Source organism: Eurytemora carolleeae, unplaced genomic scaffold, assembly GCF_000591075.1.
Source record: "Eurytemora carolleeae unplaced genomic scaffold, Eaff_2.0 scaffold84, whole genome shotgun sequence".
Taxonomy (NCBI): domain Eukaryota; kingdom Metazoa; phylum Arthropoda; class Copepoda; order Calanoida; family Temoridae; genus Eurytemora; species Eurytemora carolleeae.
In genome coordinates, this window is record NW_019396074.1 from 121,877 (window position 1) to 149,489 (window position 27,613).

The following is a 27,613-nucleotide window of genomic DNA, read 5'->3' on the forward strand; positions in this document are numbered from 1 at the left end:
CGCAGACGCAATAAAGACTCCAGCTTTCTCAATCCTTACTCCAGGTCCCCTATCCTATAGATGCTTATTTATTTTTTAATAAAACCATATGAATAATCTTTAATTTTAAAGAGATAAGTATAAATTCTACGAAGACAACAATATCCTCGGAGTGAAAAAAAAACGTTGAAATGAGAAATGATTATCTCTATGGCGTGTAAATATCGTCTTCCTATTTTAGGGCGTGATAAGGCACGATTACTATATTAATCAGTGAGCGAAGTTCGCGAATTAAACCTCTCATATTTGTTCCAGCTCTTTATCATTTATTTTCATTTTATCGGAATACATTTTTAGAACCATAATTTTGTACCATATTTCTTATATTACCATTAAGATGAGCTTGATAATAATTAAGATCTTGTATTTTTAGAAATATTTTGCGATGGTTCGAAAAGGTTTCTATAGTTTCTATGCGGTAGAGTAGCTATTTAGTACATAGGTTAAGCGAGTGAGACATGTAGTTTAGGATTCTTAGGTTGGGATAATTAGAGGAATAGTAGTTGAAGCTTTTGTTGCAGACTGGTGGAGTAAGGTCTAATGAGTAGATTAGTTTTGGACTGACTGGTGGAGTAAGGTCTAATGAGTAGATTAGTTTTGGACTGACTGGTGGAGTAAGGTCTAATGAGTAGATTAGTTTTGGACTGACTGGTAGAGTAAGGGCTACTAAGTAGTAGATAAGTTTGGGACTGGTTGGTGGAGTAAGGGCTACTAAGTATAAATAAGTTTGGGACTGGTTGGTGGAGTTAGGACTAAGGAGTAGGTTATGTTGTGATTGGTGCGTGGAAATAGGACATAAGGAGTAGATTATGTTGGGATTGGTTGGTGGAGTTAGGACTAAGGAGAAGGTTGGTTTGGGATTAGTTGGTAGAGTAAGGACTGAGGAGTGGGTTAGGTTGGGAATAATTGGTGGAGTAGATTATATTGGGTTTAATTGTTGAGAACTTGAGAAGTCTCAAAACATTCTCCTACTCTCAAACAAAGAGTTACTTTCACCCCCCCCCCCTTTCCCTCCTATACGATAAAATCCCAGATACCCCTGACAATGATCCAAATGTGGAACCTTTTGAGTCCGTAGAAGCCCCCTGAATAGTCTCCTGTTGGAAGTGAGAATCCTGGTAATGTTACCCTTGTATTCCCCTTTGGTTGGAGGAAAATTAGCCCCAGAGGGAAATCAAGGATAATTACTCATCTTTATATTCTCTGAACCAGAGCAGAGTTTAGATACATTTACATTTTTAATCATTACTAAACATCCTCTTACTTAAGCTTACATATGCAATCCGTACACTCCATTCAATCCATACACTCACGGCCGTAACTAAGGTGGGAGGGGGGGCGTTCGCCCGCGCTCTGTGTTCCTATAGGGCCCCCAACCCTGTTGGAAAACGAAAACTATTATACCTCACACTGCTGTAAATGCACCATCAGGTTTCAAGTCAAAACACCTAAACTTTTTCTTCAGAAGATGTTAATATGCAGTCTATTACTGAGTTATAATCTCAATTTTCAGAAAATGCCACCTAGGGAATTTTCCGCAAATCCATTTTAAAGATATCTCAGAAATCAAGTGCTTTTACAGGACTAAAGTTAAACGTAAATTTAGTTTAAAGCCTTTAATATGCTTCTTCTGGGTTTTTTTACAATATTTTTTGAAATGTTAATGAAAGGGTCTCAAATTTTGTAACTTTTCATGAACAGTCAAAAGACATATTGTAGTAAAAAAATCATTTTCAACAGTGTGAACTATTAACTTAAGTCTAAAAGTCAACTTCCTATTCCAGAGTATTTCATTTATTCAATTATTTAACAATATCTGCCCTGTTTCATTTTGCAAATTTTAAACAGTTTTTTTTTACAAATATTTATTATACATTTATTGCATTATATCAATAAAAATAATTTGTTTCCAGATATTATTGTTCAATGCTGTGTTGATGACATTTCAATGATATGAAATTAAGCAATGAAAAAGATTGGAACACTTCACCAATTTAAAGTAAAAAACGTGGTTTTCAGACAGAAAAATCAAAAATTTTCTAAGAAGGGGGTCGTTGCCCTCTTGCAACCCCTGGCCTCGCGCACCCTTCCTCCTATTTAAAAGCATCCAGTTACGGGCCTGCATACACTCCATACGATCCATACACTTTATACAATTCAATGTACACCCTTTCATACAATCCCTATACTGCATAAGATCCTTACTCTGCCGCATACTCTCTTCCTTACCCCTCCATAACTCATAACCTTCCATTTTCTCCATTCACTCCTAAAAATGTGAAATATTTTTAAACATAACATCTTTGGTTTCATAGTTCCTGATAAAACAACAATAAGATTTTGTAAAAAAAAGTATTTTGAATTTTGAATCGTTGAACATGGTTCGTGGTAATTCTATTCCAGGAGTAAAGTCTCCAGAGATATTGCTCCAGGTTCAAGTTTCTAGGTCATTTCTCATGTATAGATAAAACACACAGAGCGCTCTAACGTTGGTCTCAATTGAGCAATCTTAGATCAGAGACATAGATATAAATGGTACAGTAGCCTATTGATCAATGATTTAAAGAATTCAGAATTTGAATGAAAACTAAATTATCTACAGAAAGGTTTAAGGAGTTGGGAAAGATAAATTTTGAACTGAAAAAATGTAAGATGATTTTTAAAATAAAATCTCCGTTATTTTTGTCATGAGTTGTGTAGTGTGTACCAAACCCTAGACTTAAAGGGTGGAGGGTGGTAGAGTAAATTATCCTAGATCAAGTGTNCTGGTCTAAAAAAGAAGTGTGATTTCGCGGACTGTACAATTCTTGGTGATTTTGCGTACATAAGCTATCTATGTTTATTTATTTATCTATGGATATTCTTCCCAGTTCTCATACAGAATAATTTGTACACTTTGCTCACTACATATCTATCCTTACATTATTAAACCCCTTACTTTTCTTAGTGATTTCTCAAATTCTTTAGTTTCGTCACGAAATATTACTTTTTACTTTTTTATTTTATTATAAAACATTATCTATTAAAAGATGACAAGAATGCATCAAGTTTATAATTGCGGCATTTTTCGATCATGTTGAAGAATGCACTCTCAGTGCAGATCTTCAAAACTTTCAATTTTGTAGTTTTACATAATTTTAATTTTATTCTTTTCACTTAGAAGGAAGAGGGGAGGGGGATATGAAGAAAATCATTTCAGCAAGATTTCATAGAAATTTTCAAATAAAATGAATTTTTCAACAAACAATAGTTGTTAGGAATTTTATCATTTTTTAGATTTGCAGAGAAAAAAGTTGTGTTAAATAGTAGTAACTTATTTTCTTGTTTGAACTGGTTCATTGATTACTTTATGTTGTATACTTGACTCAGAAACTGTAACCAGGGGCTTTCAGTTCTTCCAGCAAAAAGAGTTGAGAGGGTTCTATGGGATCTAATCAAAGCAAGGGTTTGCTGGAGCAAAAACAACCCTGAATTCTTAGATTGACATACTTACTACAGATGTACACGATTATATGGTTCATCTAGAAAACATAAAAACTTCTTAATACATCATCCTATTCTTTAATCTTAGACATACATAGATCTATACAGTCCGTCCTATTCTTTAATATTAGACGCATATAGATCTATACAATCCGTCCTATTCTTTAATCTTAGACATATATAGATCTATTTAATCCGTCCTATTCTTTAATCTTAGAAATATAAAGATCTATACAGTCCGTCCTATTCTTTAATATTAGACGCATATAGATCTATACAATCCGTCCTATTCTTTAATCTTAGACATATATAGATCTATACAATCCTTACTATTCTTTAATCTTAGAAATATATAGATCTATACAACCCGTCCTATTCTTTAATCTTAGAGATATAGATCTATACAATCCGTCCTATTCTTTAATCTTAGACATATATAGATCTATACAATCCGTACTATTCCTTAATCTTAGACATATAGATATATACAATCCGTACTATTCTTTAATATTATAAATATATAGATCTATACAACTAAACTACAGTACCCACGACCGGGGTACTAAGTCAAGAAATACAAATAACAAAGAGCTAATATGTCTAATACTAATCCGGTTTTATATCTACTCCACTTAGCGATCGGAGCCCTTTCTGGAAGGGCCCTGACCCTGCTCCCTAAGGAGAGCTGATAAAAGGGGACAACTCCGCATTCTGCATGCAGCGATGCACACTAAATGCGATACTTTCTGAGGAATTCCGCTGGACTGGGAAACAGTATAAAATGTGAACAAATGGAGTGCTTTTTAACGAAACATTCCTGATAGTCACTCGTACAAACCCTTATCCTCATCTCCACTCTCCTCTTCCTACCATATAACCTTCTCACAAGCAGTGAAATGAGACTCTAGGACATTGCTCTGTTGGATCCTACAACAAAGTTACCTCTGAGCGGGTCACTTGATTATCCTTCGTTGAATAGCAACCCTCCTTGTACAGAAAAGTAAAAATATGCGGTTCATAGCAGGGAAGCTATTGCTCCCTGGCTGCAAATAATAACTAACTTGAAGTGCAGGAGACCTGTCACATGAAAGTAGAATGTTCAGCGCTGAGGCTGAAATTACAATTTAGCAAAACAAAAAGGGAGAGAGGGACATCAATACAATTAAGGGTGATCATGCACTGTTATATGATTTAGTCAGGCAAAGGTAAAATAAGGCATTCAGGCAGTATGCCTGAGAACTTAAGCAATAGGTATAAAATTCCCGCTTTGAGCTTAAACGGAGGGGCATGTGTTAGTTAGAAAAGTAAAAAAAATCGAACAGCCTCAAACCAATACTTTTTGAGTTATCCCCCCCTCCCCTGCCGCAATAGGGTTAAAACCCTAATCATCCTTTTTTTTCAATTGATCAGGTTTAGGGCCATTAAAGTTACCTATACTACGAAAATTTAAGACCAGTTTAATTCCACTGTTAAATGGTTCTCCCTGTATTGTATTAGAACGATAAATAATCCATAAAGCACAATTCAAACCAGAGAAATATCTATTGAAGAAAAACTAAAAAATTTCTATATCTTCATTATTTCTCAAATATCTTGTTAAAATATTAAATAAAATATAATAAGGGGGTCACCAGGGATAAAATATAATAAGGAGGTCACCAGGGATAAAATATAATAAGGAGGTCACCAGAGATAAAATATAATAAGGAGGACACCAGGTTACCAACAATAAATTAAACTTTACGACATTTCTTCTTTTTTCTTGCATACAGGGTTACCTACAAAGGATGAGACTTAAGAGACGACTGTACGGAATTTATTCTTTCTTTTTCCTTACATTTTTGAATTCCTGCAACTGCAAACTCGTTTTTTTTGTAAAATCATTAATAAAAAATGAATGACTCTAAGACATAAGATTTAATTCAACCTAGAGTATAAGATAGTTTCCTGCAACTGTGAATTTTTTTCTTTCTTTGCAAAAATTTTTTTTACAACTTTATTGAATGGGTAGAAACCCCAATTCTAACCTATGTATCGACATTTATAAAGAGTTTAACTGTAAGGTCGTCAACAAGTTTTGAAAATGTATCAAAAAAATAATTTTACTGAAATTTTTATATAATTTTAGGAACAAGTGTTTCTATAACAAGAATTTGAAATAAAGTTACTGGTAAAACTAGGTGCATTACAACCATATTGTTAGTAGACATTTTTATATAAGTAAATGCACATATATATTTATATATTTTATTTATACATATATACATATGTATAATTCATTATACAAATGAGATGAATTGATTATAGATTATCCTCTCTATAAACCTAATGAGAAGAAATAAAAAGAAAACAATTATCTCTTATTGTGTAGATACTTTGCCGAGTAGTTGATACACACATTAATAGTTTGTAAACCACCATAGACAATATTATACTCAAGACATATCATAGACCTGAACCCTTAGCCAATAGACATGTCATAACCGTGAACCCTTAGCCAATAGACATGACTTAACCCTTAGACAACAGACATATCATAGCCCTGAACCCTTAGCCAATAGACATATCAAAGCACTAAACCTTTAGACAATAGACATATCAAATTACTAAACCTTTAGACAATAGACATATCAAAACCCACCCTTAGCAAAAAAAAAAAAAATTAAATATTACGATAAAAATGTTGTCACTTAAACTGAATTCCTTTATTTTATTTAACACTTGTGATGCTCCCGTCATCTTTATAGATCTCTCTCTAATTCGTCCTTTCTCCTAGTATACATATTGTAAACAATTTGGCGCAATCAATAAATCAATAAAATTCTTACGGATCTTCAAAAATGATTTAAACTTTTAATTTTGTGTAAATGTTATGTTTGCCTTTAAACTTGAAAGAAAATACTTCTATTGACCAATTTAAAATTCAGATGTTTTAGATTGAAAATGATATTTATAATATTTATAAAAAGTAAAAAATCTTCCTTTTTTGATAAAATTTGTGGAAAATAATTTAGACCTGTATGTTCAGCTTCATATGTCCAGTATTAGAGGAACATGAGACCTGTATTGATTATACTTTTACTCCAGGTCCTCAGTTCCAGGTCTTCATATGCTCAGAGAGATGATAATTCGGAGATACAACGGAACTTATCCGGTAGAGAACCTGCAGGGAAACCAAGATTTACATCATTTGAAACCATTCCGTCCTGGTCTTAGGGTTCTTTTCTCCTTTTTCATTTTCTCTTAATTCTCTTGTCCTGTTTTTCCTTGTCTCTTTCTTTTGTGGGCTTGTGTCTTAGAATTGTTTATGTTTTTGCTTCTATTCTTGTTCCTGTTTTAGTTCTAGGTATTTTTTGTTGTTTTTATTTTCTATCTAGGTTTCTCTTTCTTTCTTTTTTGATCGTAATCAAGTTTATTTTAAAGGTTTACCTTTTTTTCCTAAATCCATGTTTATTTTATTGAATTTGTATTGAGAGTAAACTTGAACCCTGATTTAGACGAGTTCTGTCTTCATGAAACTACTCTTGACTTGAAAAAACTTCATTTTGGGAAGCAAACTTTTCTCTTTCAAACTTTTCTCAAACTTCACTATTTTCAGTGATTAGAATGGAATTTTGTCTCGGAAACAAAACTGCTCTTTTTTAAAAAATTAATAAAAAATTTTACTTTATTTGTACAAATGTGTTTAATCGATTATGACTTTATCTTAAGAGAAAATGCTTTGCTTAGTTTCTTCTAAAGACCTAAAGGAGGTAAAATTATAGTGAAACAGAATGTAATAAAATGTCTAAATCTGTTCTCATTTTTAATTAGTTGGAAATTAAAAAAATATCTAAAATAAGTCATTGTTATATTAAAGCTGAAATGCTGAACATTTTCATGAGATTTCCTGGTGTAAATCTTTAATATTATTTGATAAATTATTTGATCTAACAGAATTCATAGCATTCTCTTGAATTCAAAGTATTCTCTTGAATTCATAGTATTCTCTTGAATTCATAGTATTCTCTTGAATTCATAGTATTCTCTTGAATTCATAGTGTTCTCTTGAATTCATAGAATTCTCTTGAATTCATAGTATTCTCTTGAATTCATAGAATTCTCTTGAATTCATTGTATTCTCTTGAATTCAAGAGAATACTATGAATTCAAGAGAATATTATGAATTCAAGAGAATACTATGAATTCAAGAGAATATTATGAATTCAAGAGAATACTATGAATTCAAGAGAATATTATGAATTTTAGAGAATACTATGAATTCATAGTATTCTCTTGAATTCATAGTATTCTCTTGAATTCATAGAATTCTCTTAAATTCATAGTATTCTCTAAAATTCATAGTATTCTCTTGAATTCATAATATTCTCTTGAATTCATAGTATCTTGAACTCATAGTATTCTCTTGAATTTATAGTATTCTCTTGAATTCATAGAATTCTCCTGAATTCATAGTATTCTCTTGAATTCATAATATTCTCTTGAATTCATAGAATTCTCTTGAATTCATAGAATTCTCTTGAACTCATAGAATTCTCTTGAATTTATATTCTCTTGAATTCATAGTATTCTCTTGAATTCATAGAATTCTCTTGAATTCATAGAATTCTCTTGAATTCATAGTATTCTCTTGAACTCATAGAATTCTCTTGAATTTATAGTATTCTCTTGAATTCATAGTATTCTCTTGAATTCATAGTATTCTCTTGAATTCATAGTATTCTCTTGAATTCATAGTATTCTCTTGAATTCATAATATTCTCTTGAATCCATAATATTCTCTTGAATTCATAGTATTCTCTTGAATTCATTGTATTCTCTTGAATTTATAGTATTCTCTTGAATTCATAATATTCTCTTGAATTCATAGTGTTCTCTTGAATTCATAATGTTCTCTTGAATTCATAGTATTCTCTTGAATTCATAGTATTCTCTTGAATTCATAGTATTCTCTTGAGTCCTGTATCTCCCATTGTCTGCTAGAACAACCTAGAACTGTTTATGTGATGGTCAGTCATTCAGATTCAACTTTTTTCAGGTATTCAAATTAAGGGGGTTGAAGATCTTAAAAAGGGGGTAGGACAGCTAAACAAAACTTTTCTTACTACTTTTTTATGTGGATGCAGTTGTTCCCTAAATTATATTTAAAACGATCTTGGAACGTTGTTAGGGAATTTATCAAAGGCAATTTCCCAAGGGCGAATTCTAAAGTGACAATTTCTCCAGTGGCACCTTCCCAAATGTTCAATTTCCCAAGCGGCATCTTCCCAAAGGTTAGGTTAGGTCTTCCGAGGCACCGTAGGCTGTAGGGGGGAGGGGGCGAGCGCTGCGACTAGATTCCGAATATTCCATTAAAAGCTCACCTTTAAACTAGTTTATTTCAACTATTGCATTATGTTATGATGCATTTTTGTGAAAAAATTTGGTTAAATATGTTTTTTTTTTGCATGCAGAGCCAGTTTCAACTGTATTTGTGGTGCTTCAGATTCAGGTTTGAATACACAAACATTTTTTAAATGAGTTCAATCAAACATCAAAATCCCATTTAAAACTCGAATAATTAATCAGACCCCTTTTTAACACTCTGAGTAATCAAAGAGAGTTCGTTGGATGTACAGTGGTCAGCATATATATCAATATAGTGTCGGTCACTAATATGGTGATATGATACAATTCTAGGACCTGATAATTCATTGGTATATACAGTAACACCTCTGTATTCAGTAGTGTTTCAGAACCGGATACTGTATTGCAATACATGTCAGCCTCTGTATTTATACCACCATTTTAGTTAGCGATTTTGTATTGATATATATGGGGACATCGTTATTAAAAAAACAATGTTACGATTTTACACAGACCTTGATTAAACTTTCTCAATGGTTTAATACTAACAATAATTATTTATTTTATTTTTTAGAATTGGAGGGAAATATTCCCACAACCTCTATTTTTGAAGGGTTTTTCAATAATTTTCTCCTAAAACACTTAATTTTGTATGTTTTTGTTTTATTCAAGAATAAAAAATTACTTACTTACTTACTTAATTAATTACTTACTTACTTACTTACTTACTTACTTACTTACTTACTTACTTAGTTGAAGGAAGGTCCAAGGTTGATTTATCGGAGTGCGAGGTTCCGTGTCCTGGAGGACAATTCAAGGAACCTAAACCATATACTTTTTTTTAAATCCCACGTAAATATTTTTTTAATTTCAAAATTAGAATTTTAGATTAAATATTTAAGGAGATATTTGCTCCGGAGAAAGTAATTAAAACTCAAATAAATATTCCCTACATTGTAACTCAATGAATAATGAGAAGAATTTAACCTTCTCCTGGTAAAGGTTTAGTCCTTTCAATACAATCCTTAATCTTTCTCCGGGCTCTTTTTCTATCTTTAAACGTCCTTTTTCTGGTTTATTTCTACCATTGATTATCTTTCTCTAGGTTCTAGTTCTACCATTAATCATTCTTCTCCGGGTTTAGTTCTACCATTAATCATCCTTTACCAGGTTTAGTTCTACTATTAATAATCCTTCACCAGGTTCTAGTTCTACCATTAATCATCCTTCCCAAGGTTCTATTCTTACCATTAATAATCCTTCACCAGGTTCTAGTTCTACCTTTAATCATCCTTCGCCAGGTTCTAGTTCTACCAATAATAATCCTTCACAAGGTTCCTGTTCTACCATTAATCATCTTTCTCCAGGTTCTAGTTCTACCATTAATCATCCTTCTCCAGGTTCTAGTTCTACCATTAATCATCCTTCTCCTGGGTCTAGTTTTTTCCATTAATCATCCTTCTCCTGGTTCTAGTTCTACCATTAATAATTCTTTTCCAGGTTTTAGTTCTACCATTAATAATCTTTCTCCAGGTTCTAGTTTTACCATTTATCATCCTTTTCCAGGTTCAAGATCTACCATTAATCATCCTTCTCCTGTGTCTAGTTCTACCATTAATCATCCTTCTCCTGGTTCTAGTTCTACCATTAATCAACCTTCTCCTGGGTCTAGTTCTACCATTTATCATCCATCTTCTGGGTCTAGTTTACCATTAATCATCGTTCTCCTGGGTCTAGTTCTACCATTTATCATCCATCTTCTGGGTCTAGTTCTACCATTAATCATCCTTCTCCTGGTTCTAGTTCTACCATTTATCATCCTTCCCCAGGTTCTAGTTCTACCATTCTCCTGATTCTAGTTCTACCATGAATCTTCCTTCTCCTGGTTCTATTTCATATTAATGACCCATCTCCAGGTTCTAATCCTCCCTGTAATTCTAAACCTATCAGTCAAGTTAAAACTCTGGTTTGGGCGAAGTGTGGAGATGCAAGCAAGGATCTTCTCAGGTAGAGGTTTCATCCTGTATCCTCTATCCATGTGTTAAATCCATAATATCCCTTTATTTGCCTAAATATGCTGATAACTGACACACTCTACTGGTTCACCTTATCGAAACATTATATAAAAGTATGAATTCAAATAGTTTTAAACAAATTTTTCATTGTTCAAAATTGAAACAATTAAAAAATAATAGACTTTCATTTGTTAAAATGAAATCTATTCCCTGGTAATACTTCTACACTTCAACGGAAATCCAACCAACCTTGAAATTAGTTCGAAATTGGTTCATTGCACTATAGCTTTACAAAAATCCTACAATACCTCCCCCCCCCCTTCTAACCTCTCGTCCTCACGCTCCCGTTCCTAAATACCCCCTCCCCTTCTAACCTCTCGTCCTCACGCTCCCGTTCCTAAATACCCCCTCCCCTTCTAACCTCTCGTCCTCACGCTCCCGTTCCTATATACATATTACTTTCTAAAAATTTAAAAACGATAAGTCTTTAAAAACAAAACATTTAATCATTGTGTTGACCTGTTCATTAAAAGTTTCTCTAATGCATATTTTCTTTTCTTCTTTAAAGATCTAGTAGGTTGGGGAACTTCAAATAAAACGTAAAGACAGAAATAAAGTTAAATTATAAATTAATTCTTACTCTTTATTCGATCCTATGGTCATGTAAAAGTATAAAAAAAGCCATGAACCCTCAGCCTAATTAGGATTTTTAATCTAAGTTTTCTAAGTTTTTGGTCAAATTGTATTTACTTTGGCGACTGAAAAACATGGTTTTATTGTCATCGATTAAAAGTTAAAAACACTTGTTTTATTTTTTTCTCAGGGTGTATTGTATAAGAGAGGAGTGTGAGTATCCTAAAACAGATCTATGTGGATACAGGAAACCCTACAGCTATCATGGTTGTATCCAACCTGAGGATCTGAATTGGACCCTGGATATAAACCTTAAATCATTCAATAGGAGAGCAGCAAATTCACAGTTTTTTCCTTTTCAGAAATATTAAAATAATACATATTTTACAAATAACAATGAAAATTAAAACGTGACAAAACTTCAATTTTTATATTTTTAATGAATGACAAAATAACTTATTTCGACAAATAAGTAGATACAGGGTTAACCACAAAGGATGAGACTGTAAAGACGATCTGACACTCTGGTATAATAGGACGATCTGGATGTTAAATAGTCTTTTTCTTTTGATATATGTAGTCTTTTAATGTTTTCCTTTGATATATGTAGTCTTTTAATGTTTTCCTTTGATATATGTAGTCTTTTAATGTTTTTTTTTGATTTTCTAAAGAAAAGAAACAAGTTTACAGTGGCAGGACATCATAAATATCAGGAAACAGACAGTATAAACTCAGTAAAGTCGTCTCTGAAGTCTCATCCTTTTTTAGATAATTTCCTTAATTCATGATCCTAAACCTACGTTCTATCAATGATTTGTCGTTTATCAATGCCTGCTAAAGATCTGAGAGGTTTGAGTGTATCTGGGATTGTCAAAAATATGATAAAACAACAACTCTAGCTGTTACAAGGTAGGCATGGATTATATCCTTCCTTCCTTAATATACCTTGGAACAAATGAGTTCAGCCTTTGTCACAAACTCTGATTTTAAAATCCCTATATCCCTATAACCAAATGACGTAAACCTTTGATATTTCGAGGTATGAATTATGTTGGATCAAATAAACTAAGTTTGAAATATAAAAATTTTAAACCATCAAAGGCCGAATTTAAAGAATTTGAGTGAGCCGCGGCTTAAATTTAAGTCGCGGCTACGGTATAGTTGGTTCCACTTAAGATTGTATTCAATGTTTCAAGATTTTAGCTGGCGCTCAATTGAAACCGGTTTTTGGCGGATTTGAGACGCGACTCAAATTCATTCAATTCGGACTCAGATTTCAATTAGAAAATTTGAGATTGTGGCATTTCTTTTACTAAATTACAAAAAGTACTTTTTGGACCAATTTGAACCACTTTAATTTCAAGTTCAAGAGAAGTGGTTCAACGTAGTCTATGTAATCTAACTACTTTTTGCTACTCATTTCATTTGGTCCCTGGATTATTTTTTAAATCCTACTAAAATAATTCTTTTAAAATGAATCTCAACCTTCTAATCTCTTTTTCTGAATAATATCATTCTTATCATCCTAATCACATAACTTTCTAATTTCATTCTTTAAGTCACGTTAGTTTAATTTCATTCAAATTCAATTCTTTTAAAGTTTTTTTGATGCCAAATTTCAATCTTCAACTTCATCTTATCAATTTATAAATATACTAGGCTTTTAGGGCGCTTCGCGCGCATATTCTATTTTAAATTGTGAACATTGTGAACGTTTTTGTTTACATTTTAAAATAAAGAAGAAAAAATGTTGCGATTTAAAAAAAATCGCGGATTTTGAAGCATTTAAACTTTTATACAAAATAAAAACCTTTAAAACACGTTTTTTTTAAAATTTTTATCATTCATAAACCTTCCCTGTGGTCACGTGATGTCCAACAAAAAAATTGTGCCCGATCGGTTTAGCCGTTTATTGGATACAAACAAACAAACAGACAGACAGACAAGCTAAATTTATAAATAGATATATAAATATCAAATATGTTTAAATATAATAATAATGTTATAAAGCTGTCCACGAAATGATACTACTTCTCCAAACCTTCCCAGACCTGATATATTTGCTATATGTCGTTTGTTTACGCTAGTTTAAACTAGTCCTAGAGCTATCCTAGTACGTCATACATAGTAGAATGTAAATATACCCATATCCACTTATTCATTAGTTTTATATTCCTTGATATCGACCAGGAGAACCATTGTTTCTATTTAGATTGATCGGGAGCACTGTAACCTGTAGCTGTCTACAGAACACAACAATACAGGCAGCTTAGCATTCTCCTTGTCTTTTAGTTTCTTTTAGTTTATAGAACATTCTAGAAATTAATCTAATAAAGTCTTAGATTTGTTTATAGAGCAAATGACCTGTTTAGTAATAGAGCAAATAATGTGAAACAGCAAACATCTATAAGGATGTAGAGCAAAAGGTCAATATAGAGGAAATGTCAATAGAGCAAATGGCATTAGAGCAGGTGTTGTAGCGTCGTCTGAAATCTTTAATCCGTTCTACTGACAAATCTTCAATCCGTCCTACTGACAAATCTTAAATCCATCCTACAATTAAAAATCTTGGATCTGTCCTACTGACAAATCTTGAATCCGTCCAATAACGACAAATCTGGAATCCGTCCTACTGACAAATCTTGAATCCGTCCAATAATGACAAATCTTAAATCCATCCAACTGACAAATCTTGCATCCGTCTAGCTGACAAATTTTGAATCCGTCCTACTGCCAAATCTTGAATCCATCTTACTGACAAATCTTGAATCCGTCCAATAATGACAAATCTTGAGTCCGTCCAACTGACAAATCTTTAATCCGTCCAACTGACAAATCTTGAATCCGTCCTACTGCCAAATCTTGAATCCATCTTACTGACAAATCTTGAATCCGTCCAATAATGACAAATCTTGAGTCCGTCCAACTGACAAATCTTTAATCCGTCCAACTGACAAATCTTGAACCCTGAATGTTGAATCCTGAAGAGAGAAGATGTTATCTCCACCAAGTTCTGTTCTAACCTAGAACTAGATACAAGGAAAGTGTGATTCAAAACTTTTCTCAATTTCAGAAACTTTTTAGAATTTAGAATTTAAGTTTTGAAAGATTTTGCCAAACTTTTATTTTATCTGAGAGGAATGCTTGACAAAGTTAAATCTAAAATTAAAAATATTTTCTTTCTTCAAGTTATTACGTTCATTGTTCTGCTGATCTCAACCCTGGAGAAGGTTCGGTGTCGTGTGAAGGAGAGATGATTGGATGCATCTTTTCACATTTATTCAAATCTAATTTCAGGTAAAGAGCTCACTCAAATATTCCAAATCAAATCAAAAATCCACAAACCATATTCACAAAGTATAATTTAATTTATTCAAAGCAAAACGATAGACAATTAATAAATGTTTGTTCTATTTTATCACAAAAATCCATTAACAACAAAACGAAAACACGAAACTAAGTTTCCTTAATTTAATTTTTAAAACCGCAAATTATATGGGTGAAGGCTGCTTTTCATGCTGTCATTTTTTCTGCGTAATTGTAAAACTTAAAAATTTTGGGTCAAATCGGTTCAGCCGTTTTGACGTTTATTGGATACAACAAACAAACAGACAGACAAGCAAAAGGAATTAACTCTTCGACTCTTTTCTTGTATTCAGGGTGCCTAGTAGACCACAACTGGCTTATTTCTGTGATTATTAATTTACTCAACCATATGAGAACTTTATTGCATGCAGAAATAAAAAATCAAGCTTCAAATCGTCAAATTTGTGAAGTTTTGGTACGTCTTTGCAGTCTCATCGTTTGTGGGTGTAACTCTGTATATGTTTTTTAATGGGTTTGATAATTGTGTTCACTAATTTTTATTTAATACCCACATACATGAAAAATAACATTATGGTATTACGCATGATACACACATCACTCCAATCTAAGAGTGCATGATCCGTACCGGTACAATATGTACTGTAAATGCTTTCAACCGTACTGTTCAGTCTGTACTAACCAAAGTAAAGTCTTTGTGTATCGCAACGCTTTAGTCTTTTAATTTACCCCTTTTAACTCATGATACTTTTTTGTAGCTTTAGAACCATAAAGCACTTCAAGGTTTAAGAATTAATTGACAAAATTCTCATCCATTTTTGTGAAAGAGGTTGCAAACCTTTGGATCGCTATTCCTGTGTATAAATAACCCTCACTGCTAGCAAAGTTAAGATGTTACACCAATATAAGCCGAATTTCGGGATCTCACCTTCAACTCTCTTAGTTATACAACAATATAATAACATGATCAAAGGAAACCTAGAAATTGGTCTACAAGTCAGGTCGTAAAGGGACTGTTGAAGTAATTTAAACTGAACCCTACCCCCCATTTAAAAAGAGGCCAGCACCATTTAAACCTGCTGTGTTTGATCATCGACGGAACAGAAATCCGTGTGATTAAATAAATATTAGTCCGACATCCTTGATCAGTAAAGATTTTAAGAGAACGGTTGTGAATTTGGACACGCAACTCTACAAATGGAGGGTTACATGAAATTGCGTCTACAGTCCCTTTGAGCCTTGTGTGCAGGTGCAGCATATCCAGGATAATTCTAAATAAAAATCTTTAGGCATTAAATAGAATATTAAAATAGTGCCCACCGATGTATTATTCAATTATCGGTTATCATTATTTTAAAAAGAAATCTCTATAAAATTAGTTAAAGTAATTTTTATTACACTTTTTAGTGCTTCACTGACGGGGTTGAGTAGGATGAACCCTGAGACCTGTCAGAACTTGTGTGAGAATACCCTACCTGGAGCAAAGACTGTTGGAGTTCGTCTTAACCCAACCTCAAGATCCTTAGAGTGCAGGTTTATTAAGTTTAATTGTGATATGATTTATTGTGTCAGTCGTCAACTTCTGATCTAGACCCATACAAATCTGGAATAGAAAGACGACATTGAAGCAATCTTATGTGTCTTTGTTGTTGTTATAAAGCAAAATGTTTTACCGGTATCTAGAAAATTCATTTTTAACAGTCGTCTTCCTATTTCATAGTTTTATGGGTGTACATGTCTTAATTCGTTTTTGAGGGGAGCAGAAGGTTTTGGTGATATTCTTTAGGTTTTCTTGAATAGGAGGATTTTTATTACATATTAATGATATTTTTAGTTGTTCTACTGAATATCCATCCTCCTCGTCGCTAGGACCAAAACAATCTTGTAATCTATCATGCGGAGACAAACCTTGTGGAGGAAACTCATCCCATTCATCTTACAGGTATTCATCCTATTCATATTACAGGTATACATCCCATTCATATTACAGGTATTCATTCCATTCATTTTACAAGTATTCATTCCATTCCTCTTACAGATATTCATCAATTAACTTACATCAAACAGGTATTCATTCCATTCATCTTACAGGTATTCATCCCAATTCATCTTACAGGTATTCATCCCATTCATCTTACAGGTTGTCATTCTATTCATCTTACAGATTTTCATCCCATTCATCTTACAGGTTGTCATTCTATTCATCTTACAGGTTTTCATCCCATTCATCTTACAGGTTGTCATTTTATTCATCTTACAGGTTTTCATCCCATTCATCTTACAGGCATTCATCCCGATTCATCTTACAGGTATTCATCCCATTCCCCTTACAGTTATTTCATCCAGCTTACCTTATTCTGAAATTAAAACGTTCAATTTGTAATAAACCATATATATATTCTAGTTTATACTGTATACCTGACAGACGCAAGGAGAGTGGAATTTCTTTTCAATCCTTAACCAACCTGGAGATAGTCGTTTTAATCACCCGGAGAAACGTGAACAGTTCTTTAGTATTCCTTACTTTTATTTTTATCTTCGGTTTTGTTTTAGTCTCCGTTCATCTTTATATAAATAGGCACAATTTCTTTTATTAAGTGGAACAATTATGTTGTAAAAGATTAGTCTGTGTTTAAATGAATAATTCAAGAATAAAAGATGAGAAAAACGTTGTTTTAAATATCCCCGGCTTAGGAGGATACAAGGATCGTGTTAATTTATCACCCGGGGTTCATCCAATGTTGTGGGAAGCTTACATTTTGTAAACTGTGGGAGAAAACTGCATCATCAACATCTTGAAGATTCCGTCCGGGAATATAATTTTTAGTCACGGAGAAATAGGATCTAGGGCAACCTACTTTTCCGGTTTAAAGAGACTGTATAAACCAGTTCAAGTGATCCCACATTTAAGAGTTACATTAAAGAAGATATAGTCGTTTTTTTAAGTGAAAAAGTTTTCCGGCAACTTCATTATTTTTTCAACTTGATAAATTCTGTTTTTAAGGCCAAAATTTAGAGCGGAACACAAGTTAATGTCTTCTTAATTCTAACCCTGACTAAGTGTTAACTTGGTATCCTTCTGAATCGGACATACACTTCTTTTTTGAAAGGGAGGGTCTCATGAATCTTTGTTGACAATCTCAAGTTTATTCTTAGTTAGATTCATGAAAATGTGCTAACAAGGCTGACGGTAAACCCGGGAAAGGTTAATTTCATGTACGTGTTATACCTTTTCTCCAGTAAAATAGGATTTGACTGTAGTTTTCTAGTAAAAAAATGGAAACCTCTTAATAATTAGATACTTAGACATAATACCGGTGTACTGCATGGAGCGGGCTCAATCCCTAAAGTATCATTTTAACACACTGGTAGACATAAAAAGCCATGTTTAAACATTAAAAATTATTAGTCTACTTTTATTAAATATGCATTTAGTCCTTTAAGTATTTTGAAGGGGGTAAAGGCAAAAAAGGTTATTTCCTCATAAATGTCGTCTTCAATGTCGTCTTCCTTTCAAATCGTCAAATAATTGATATTTACTATAGACACGATAAATTTTAACGCGTTTTTCAAATAAAAAAAAATGTTTTAATTTCGGATAAAGTCATAAAGTTTTTTCTAACATAGTCTCGAATGGTTAAAACTTAAGGCGAGTCCGCCCAATGCAAGTTTCTATGCACGATACCGGATTAACATGATCTGAATTATCTTAAATTTAAATGACAAAAATCTCGTGAAACAGATTTAAAAGCTAGGAATTTTAAAATTTCTCTATACTTCCTAATCACACTAAAATAAAAGAAGTAATTAAGAATTTAGTGTATTTATAATCAAATACGGTCAAAATATGTACAATTAACATGAAAGGTACGATTAAACATAATATTCATAATAAATAATAGTCATAGAAAGCTATGCAGCGGTTAGGAGGAAATGGTTCAAATTAAACCCCAATCGGAACGTTTTTCAATATGCATTCCTTGCAGAGATCTTGAGATCCAATCCCAGATGATCGAATGATTCTCAGCCAAAACCTCTTCAGTATTCCGGCTACACTTCATTCCCAATCCGCTTTTCAGTAGATCGTTCTCAAAGAGAAGCGGGGCATCCGTGTGAACCAGGTGAACTGCTCCGTCCAGGACTCTAGCGTTGAGATCAGTACACACCTCACGAACCTTCTCCACATTACTCTTATGCAGGAAATGTTCAGTGTTCAACATGAGAACAGGAATCCGAACAATGAACTCCTGTTCTCCAACAGGAAACATCCAAGGATCGATAGCTACTGCTCCTTTGAACCTAGAATCCTGCCCGGCAGCTAGAATAGTTGTTGCTCCGCCGAAGGAATGTCCCATGACATACGGCTCCTCCACCGCTAGTTGTCCTTTGAAATGTTCGAAGCTGTATCCAGCTTCTTGTTCAATTATATTGTCGGGAGATAATCCCTCGTTGAGTTTAACCAGAATATCTAGTGCTCTTGAAACCTCAGTAGCTCTCTGTTTCACCTGTTTATTTCTAATAGTATACTCGTCTTCGCTTGGTTTCAAGAGAAGATGTGGAATCTCTTTAGTTTCTCCATCAAGCCTGTATCTTGAATGACAGGCTGACCCGTCTCTGTGCTCTACCGAGGCAACTATAACACCCTCGCTACACAGATCATAACATATCTTGGAGTACGCGTACCTATTGCAACCCATACCGTGAGAGAACACAACAACCGGCCACTTCCCCGACTGAGGGGAGGAGGCTTGGGCCTGATGAATAACTGGGATCCGGGGGTTCTTGGCCAGGACTCCCCAGCCTAGACTAAAAGCAGGGCTAAACGCCCAGGAGACTAGAGAATCAATGCTTCTTACAACTCCAAGCATATTGAACTCGGAGTCGTTAACCCAGGACGGCCAGCGCTTTATCATTGCCTAAAACAGTTAAATTTAAAAATTAACAAGACTGGGAGTGGGAGGGTGGGACTAATTGTTCTCTACAAAGGGTGTTTTAAATGAAATATGTAAAGTGTAAATTAATTCATGGTTAAGGTTGGAAAATCCTCGAACCTATTTTTAAATTAATCGCCACACGCACTCGCGCTAAGAGGTTATACAAAGATTGCCCAAATTAGCATTTTGAATTCGACTATCAAAATAGATATTTAGCCCTTCTCTCTACAGTGTACAAAAAAAGATATATAACTGTTGAGAAGAAACCGTAGACTATTTTGTCGAGGATACAATAATAGGATGTCTTTATACAGTAATACAATTATTTTAACGGTTTTTTAAACAGATCAATACTTAAGGATAATTCAGAGCGTCCAATGTAAGCAACCCCGCTGTTCAAGATTTGTTGTAAAAAACAACCAACGAAGAAAAGACAAATTAAATCGAATGCCGAGAGTGTAAATTAAACAAATCTTGATAAAAAAATAAATATTGAATAAAAAATACCTGAAGGAAATTGATGAAACCATGCTTTGTGTCGTGTTCAGTCCAGATAGGACATCTCTCCGGTAGGAACTTATGGTTCTGCTGGGTTGGATAGTAGAGCCGGAGAAAGGAAGAGTTCTCAGGTTTACCTTCAGTCATGATATCCACATACCCAACCTCGTAGGGTCCCGAGGCGGGGGGGAGGAAGGAGTTAGGGGTCAACATGTTTACAAGGCTTTGAGGAGTCTTCATTTTGTCAACAATGTGAAATATAATTCGAAAGTCAAATAAAAGTTTATCCGAAGTAGTCGGCGAGAGAGAGAGAGAGCTTCAAGGTTAATATTAGTTCTGCTCAAAGTGTAGAGCGTTGGTCAACTGGTAATTTAAGGGTAAGGTGTACAATATTGTTAGGGTTAAGGGGGGGGGCGGGGAGGAGTTGATGTTTCTATGCGAGTTCTGACAGGGGTGGGCCCATAGGTTGAGAGGGGCCAGGGAGGGCAGGGGGTTGGAGTTACGTTTTTTAAATTAAAAACTAAATCAACTATTCATTTTATCAAGTTCTCCTATAGTTGAATTTTTTTCTAAACTTTTAAAATAAGATTAAAGTACTATGTGAAGCCCCCAGAAAATAGTCCGGCAAGAGCAGGGAGGAGGGAAAGGGGGGGAGTTGGGGTTAATAGCCCGGGTCATAGAACAAGCTGTACCTTGCTGTTACTACGACTCTGAGCACTGATTTCAAAATTGAATCGCAACCTTGTTCATTAGTCTCAGGCCATAGCATTTGATATAACATCTTTTCTAGGAACAAGATTTATGTAGACCTTAGAGTACAGATAATAACTAGAATAATACAATATAGTCCCAAAAAACCTAAAAAACTAAATTGATGTTTTCCTGTGCTTCTATGTTATCAGGTAAAATATTTCCTTGAACCATGGTTAGGATTTAATGAGGGGGAGGGGGGGAGTAGCATTAAGATAAAAGTGAAATTACCTTCTGAAAACCAAATATTTTATAACTTTAAACTTATGAATGTTTTTTATGTAACATTAGCTGAAGGGCCTGGCGTTGCCCGTGATAAAAAATTTTAAAAAAAGTTTAAAAAATTATTTAGAATGTTTTTTAGCCCATTGCATTCCCCGGCCACCCCTGAGTGTCCACAAAAAATTTCCGCCCAATCGGTCCAGCCGTTTGGTCGGCTATAATCAACCTACAATATATACATGTCTTGTTTTATGAGAAAGATAATTCTTATCTATATGGAGCTCTGTCAATTGTCTCCAGTTAACTTAAACCGTCATTTTTTTAAATAAAAGTTTATTAATTTTTTGACAAAAGAATAAATCAAACAGATAAAAAGATCTTTATTTGGTTTAGGATAAGAAACAAGATTCAGCGGAGCATAAAGATAAATAAACAGATTGAATTACGACAAAAATGAGAAAAGTTAGAAGCAGAGACAATAAAATGTTACAGAAAAGATGTTCAGTGTTTACGAAATAAGTTTAACCCTATCCCTGCTGGGGTACTTGAAAACCAGGATATGCTGATTGACCCCCCCCCCTCTAAATCCCATGTTTTATGTCCAAATATGACAAATGATACATCATTAGAAAGCTCTTGTGCTCTACTTTTAGAACCTGCAAAAAAATGTGCAAATTTGCAAAAATTAAATTTTTTATCGCAAAATCCAGTTATATAGTAAAAATGTTTGCAAAAAACATTTGTCCAAAAAATGAAAAATTATACATTTTTGAAAAGCCCTTGACCATGCCATTTCAAATATGGAAAAAATTTTGCAAAATTTTAAATAACCTGATTTTTAATCAAAAAAAACTAAAAATGTGCAAATTTCCTTTGACAGGTTGTTTGCAAAAAATCTGCCATTTTTTTTTCGCATAACTTGTGCAATCAGTTTCCTTAGAGGGATAGGAGGAGGAGAAGATCGAGGGAGAGGAAGAGGAGGAGGAGAAGAGAGGGATAGGAGAAGATCGAGAGAGGGGAAGGAGGGAAGAGAGGGATAGGAGAAGGAGAAGATCGAGGGATAGGAGGAGGAGAAGAGAGGGATAGGAGGAGGAGAAGAGAGGGATAGGAGGAGGAGAAGAGAGGGATACGAGGAGAAGAGATGGATAGGAGGAGGAGAAGAGAGGGATAGGAGGAGAAGAGATGGATAGGAGGAGGAGAAGAGAGGGATAGGAGGAGGAGAAGAGAGGGATTATCGAAACTATAAAAGAAACCCATCAGTACAATGCTTAGGAAATTATATTTTTGAAAGATTTTTACCCTGGGTAAGTAAGTAATATGCAGACGGATTCTTTCAATTTCTCTTCGATATTCCATGAGGGTTATGCCCTGCACGGATAATTAAACCATAGGGATCGCCCAATTATCCTCAAATTAAAAAATTTAAATAAAAAAAACGTAGTTTTCTGCCAAAAATAGACTTGACCCCTTTTTTACATTATTTTTGATGTGGAATGATAAAATAATTAAATATTTAAGAAACAACTATCTTTAACATCATTTCTATGTAACGTTCTATCACTAAGAACATACAATTTTTCGAATATTTAATCTTAACTGCAGAGTAAAATTTTTTGCATCTTTAAAAGGGTACCTTAATATTTTTGATTTATACGATTATGAATGGTGTTCATTGAGTCTAATTTAATAATCTAATTTCTCACTTTTCCATTACAACATACAGGGTGTCCCACGAAACATGACAGTATTCAAGACGACTTGAATATCGTCTTGATTTTTGATATAATTTGCTGCATTTGTTTGTCAACCTAATTTTAGAAGTAAATTTCTAGAGATAATAATCACAAAATTCCCCTAGTCCTGCCATTTCCAAAATGTGGTCCGCATTTTTTGTGCTTTCAATATTGCCCGAGATGTGAACAATTTCGTTCAGATTTCGACAATTTTGCTTTTATTTAACAAAATTGAAATCTGAACCAAACTCTTTATATCTCCGATAATATTGAAAGCACAAAAAACGCAGACCACTTTTTGGAAATGCCAGGGCTAGCAGAATTATGTGATAATTGTTTCAAGAATCATACATGTTAAAGTCATAGATTGAAGACTAAATGTCACAAATAAATTCAAATATCAAAGACGACTTTCAAGTCGTCTTGCTATTGTCATGTTTCGTGGGACACCCTGTATGTACCAATCTAGCGACATAATCAGTGATTGCTCAGGAGAAGATTCTAATATATATATTATAATATACTGGATGTTATTGTTTAATCTTGATGCATAAATAATCTTTGGTTTGAACCCGCCAACCTTAAAGTAATTTGTAACAATGTATCTTTACATGAACCTTGTCAATATATTCATTACTGCGCCATTATTTATGAACTAATTCTCACAGGGGGATTCAGAAATACAAGCAACTAATTCTCACAGGAGGATTCAGAAATACAAGCAACTAATTCTAACAGAGGGATTCAGAAATAGAAGCAACTAATCCTTACAGATTGAGAAATACGAGCAACTAATTCTGAAATACAAGCAACTAATTCTCACAGGGGGATTCAGAAATACAAGCAACTAAATCTCACAGGGGGATTCAGAAATACAAGCAACTAATTCTAACAGGGGGATTCAGAAATACAAGTAACTAATTCTAACAGGGGGATTCAGAAATACAATCACCAGTACTATAATTGTTTTGAAGATGGTAGATGTAGGGTTTTAAATCAAATCCTTATTTTTTCTGGAACCTCTCAATATCTGTGTAAGCATATATTTATAGGTAATTTTAAATTATCGTGTAATAACTAATTTAGGGGAAACATTAACAAAACATTTTCAGGAGAATTATAAATCCTTCCATTTTCCCCAAACCACTTGGACCTACTTTCCCCCCACCCCTCTCAAACCCATGGATTCCCGTGGGTTAAGAAGCGTAGGTTTATAGACATTGATATACATATCTGAGCCCAGGGATATCCACTAAACAAGAACTCAATAAATACAAATCTGAGGTTAACTGCTCCGGTGAGCGGAAAATTGAATATCTTTACACAGCAGACGAATAATATATTTGTGCAAATATTAATATGGACCAGTTCTCGAACCAGGTTTTATTTTTCTCTTTTTTCTCAAAAATGCGATTCATTCTGTGGATTGATTCTGTTGAGGGAGAGGGAGGAAAAGTTTAGATTGGATTAGAAAGATGATAGGACGAGACGACAGAATTCAAAATCTAAGGATTGAAAACGAAAAACGGTAGAAATAGGTTGCAATTTCTTAAATCACCAAGATGTGAACACAGAAAAACATCTTTCACTAAAAAAGCGTATTCAAGAAGTCAAGGATGCAAAAATTTGGAACTAGAATGGAAGAAAGTATGTAATGTATATGTATAAAAATCATGATAAGATTCAGCAATGAGTATTGTACAAATATAACTCCTATATACATACTGAACATCTGTCTGTATGCATATATGTAGGTTATTGAACAATCAATATTATCAAGCAATATTACTTCAGACCGTAATCAAACAGAGTTCATATTCAACTAACTATATTTTTGACATAATGTACAGATTAAGATTAAACTGACCGATACTACGGTCAGGTGATTAATACGTAATATATAAATATATACAGATAGGTTAAGGTTTACATAGATATTTATTACATATACATATTTACAATTGTAACTTATCTGTAGATATAGAATATTGTACATTACTAAACATGTAAATCTTTGAATTGGGATCAATTGGTTCATCTCATTCATCAAGTATTTTCATGGTTGTCGGAAGGGAGGGCAAGAGGATGAAGAGAGGGATGGGGTGGTGAGGAGGGAAGGGGGGAGGTCTTGTTTCCAACAGTTTATCTCAGACATGCATACATTACCATACATCATATACCCATACACTCATATTCAGGGTTAAATCATTTAACAGTTTAATATATAAACCTCTTAGCATTCATGTTTTTAGACTTGTCACCAATCATATTTCATGGTGAAGCAGGCCCAGTTCAGATCTGGTCCTGGGCTGAGTATAAGAAAGAATGGTTGAGGGTAAACGCTACTAATTTCACAATATTCTCTTGTATTGTTCTCATACAGTGTTCCAGTCAATCTGGGTGAAGGATAGTTCTATACAGAGGATTCATTACTACATAACAAACAAACAAAAAACATTACAAACATTTATATAAAGGGACTGTAAGCGTAAGTTCAAGTGACCCACCATACAAAGAAAAAATGCCTGATTTCTGCACGTTTGACAGATCATCTGTGTTTTTATCTCTAAATTGGTGTTCAAATTTACCAAAAAAAACTGGAGTGTACGCTAGAGTACAGTGTGAACGCAACTCAGCTAACTTTACATGTATGTCCAACGCAGGTTTTCAAAAATGATAGAATTTTTTTTTCTGCGACTTCTGCAAAGTACATATTAATATCAATAAAGCACCTGGGAAACAAATTTATCAACATTAAAAGCGTTTCTTTAAAGAAGTCCGTCATTCTTCAAATGTTTAAATAGTACTATTGTGAATTGCACACGCCACCGACATCGTTTTCAGGGTAGTTTTTAGACATGAAGGTTAGATTAAAAGTGTTTTTATTTAAGAAAAATGTGAGTTATTAATTAAATTTTAAAATTTAAATTTTTTTATTTTACTACGCAGTTTTTCTCTGATGAAAAATGTCAACTAAAACGATTTTTCAAACGTTAAACGATTTTCTAATTGTTTTGATTAATATATCTTTGGTCAGAACAAAATTATTGCAAAATTTAATAAAAGCATACTTATCTTTATATATTTATTGATAAGACTTATTTTAACTAACTGTGACGAAGTACACCAAAAGTAAAAAATATATTTAAAAAATAAAGTTTATATTATCCAAAGAATAAATATCCACCAAGAAATATATTTAAAAAATAAAGTTTATATATCGTTATAAACTATGCAAACAAAAACAAACAAAACAAACAAATAAGGGACAAATAAAAGAAACAACAAACAACTGATTAAATAAATGTGTTCACGAAGGAAAGTGGAAAACTAAGGATAGTATCAATTTTATACGGAGAAGATTGTGGGGAACATTTTAGATTGTTTAAGCGTAAAGAATATTTATAGATGAACGACCGGGGGTAAACTTTTAGATTAAACATATGTTTAGAAGAACATGAAGAAAAACTAAAAGAAATAGAAAAAGATGAAAAGAATCAAAGACACGTAAGGAAAGTGAGAGAAAGAAAATTATCTAAAAAGAAGAAAAAGAGAAACAACCACTACAAAATTTGTATCTGGAAGAAAAAGAAAGATTAAATATGGGAAAAGGAAGAATCGATGAAAGAAAAAGAAAAAGATTAAAATAAAAAAAAATACATATGGAAAGGAAGAAAAAAATGATGTAAAGAGAAGAAAAAGAAGAAAGAGAAATAACATCTACAAAATTTAGAATTGGACATAAAAGAAAGATTGAATATGGGAAAAGGAAGAACCGATAAAAGAAAAAGAAAAAGATGAAAATAAACAAAGATACGTATGGAAAAGATGAAAAAAATGATCTAAAGAGAAGAAATAGAAACAACAAGAATTATAAAATTTAGATTTGGACGAAAAAGAAATATTTAATATGGGAGAAAGAAGAACCGATAAAAGAAAAAGATAAGAAGAACAAGAACAAGAACAAATATCTCTTAAAGGAAAAACAAGATCAGAATTTGGTAAATATATAAAAGAAAAACAAGATCAGAATTTGGTAAATATATAAAAGAAAAACAAGAATAAATATTGAAAATTGAAAAAAATTAAAACCTGTAGGCTGTAGGAAGGGAAAGAATGAATAGATATTGAAAGACCAAATAAAAAAATAAATTAGAATAAGAACCAATATATAAAAGGAGGTGATGGTAGCTGTTTAGCCTGTACACTTTTTGTCTTTTTGCCCAAAGACCAGCCACCTCTTTTAAATCTTGAGAGAAAAGGAAGGAACCAGGACAACTAGAGAAAACAAGAAAAGGAATGGGTATCAAAAGAAAAGAAACAAAAATAAAATCATTAAAGAAGATGATAGAAAAAGATGAGAAGGAATAACAAGATCAGAATTTGGTAAATATACAAAAGAAAAACAAGATCAGAATTTGGTAAATATATAAAAGAATAACAAGATCAGAATTTGTTAAATATATAAAAGAAAAACAAGATCAGAATTTGGTAAATATACAAAAGAAAAACAAGATCAGAATTTGGTAAATATATAAAAGATTAAAAAAGGGAAAGAATGAATAGATATTGAAAGACCAAATAAAAAAAAAAAAAAATTAGAATAAGAACCAATATATAAAAGGAGGTGATGGTA

General features: G+C 33.1%; 2 protein-coding genes across 2 annotated transcripts; one reads left to right on the forward strand and one right to left on the reverse strand.

Annotated features, from left to right (window-relative positions):
* The first annotated feature begins 6,577 nt into the window (after nucleotides 1-6,577).
* Nucleotides 6,578-17,508, forward strand: LOC111713792 (uncharacterized). Its single transcript, XM_023488733.1, has 15 exons — nucleotides 6,578-6,676; nucleotides 7,020-7,070; nucleotides 7,252-7,274; nucleotides 8,469-8,560; nucleotides 8,976-9,013; nucleotides 9,622-9,686; nucleotides 10,847-10,875; nucleotides 11,707-11,844; nucleotides 12,357-12,425; nucleotides 13,729-13,780; nucleotides 14,504-14,556; nucleotides 14,706-14,813; nucleotides 16,248-16,373; nucleotides 16,675-16,782; nucleotides 17,245-17,508. The coding sequence occupies exons 4-15, from the start codon at nucleotides 8,529-8,531 to the stop codon at nucleotides 17,435-17,437; spliced, it is 1,011 nt and encodes a 336-aa protein (XP_023344501.1). The 5' UTR covers nucleotides 6,578-6,676; nucleotides 7,020-7,070; nucleotides 7,252-7,274; nucleotides 8,469-8,528; the 3' UTR covers nucleotides 17,438-17,508.
* A 1,139-nt stretch (nucleotides 17,509-18,647) lies between these two features.
* On the reverse strand, nucleotides 18,648-20,648 carry LOC111714038 (platelet-activating factor acetylhydrolase homolog 2). The gene is made up of 2 exons (XM_023489041.1): nucleotides 20,282-20,648; nucleotides 18,648-19,756 (listed from the first exon to the last, which is right to left on the reverse strand). Exons 1-2 carry the CDS (start codon nucleotides 20,510-20,512, stop codon nucleotides 18,779-18,781), a joined length of 1,209 nt encoding a protein of 402 aa, XP_023344809.1. The 5' UTR covers nucleotides 20,513-20,648; the 3' UTR covers nucleotides 18,648-18,778.
* Between the last annotated feature and the right edge of the window lie 6,965 nt (nucleotides 20,649-27,613).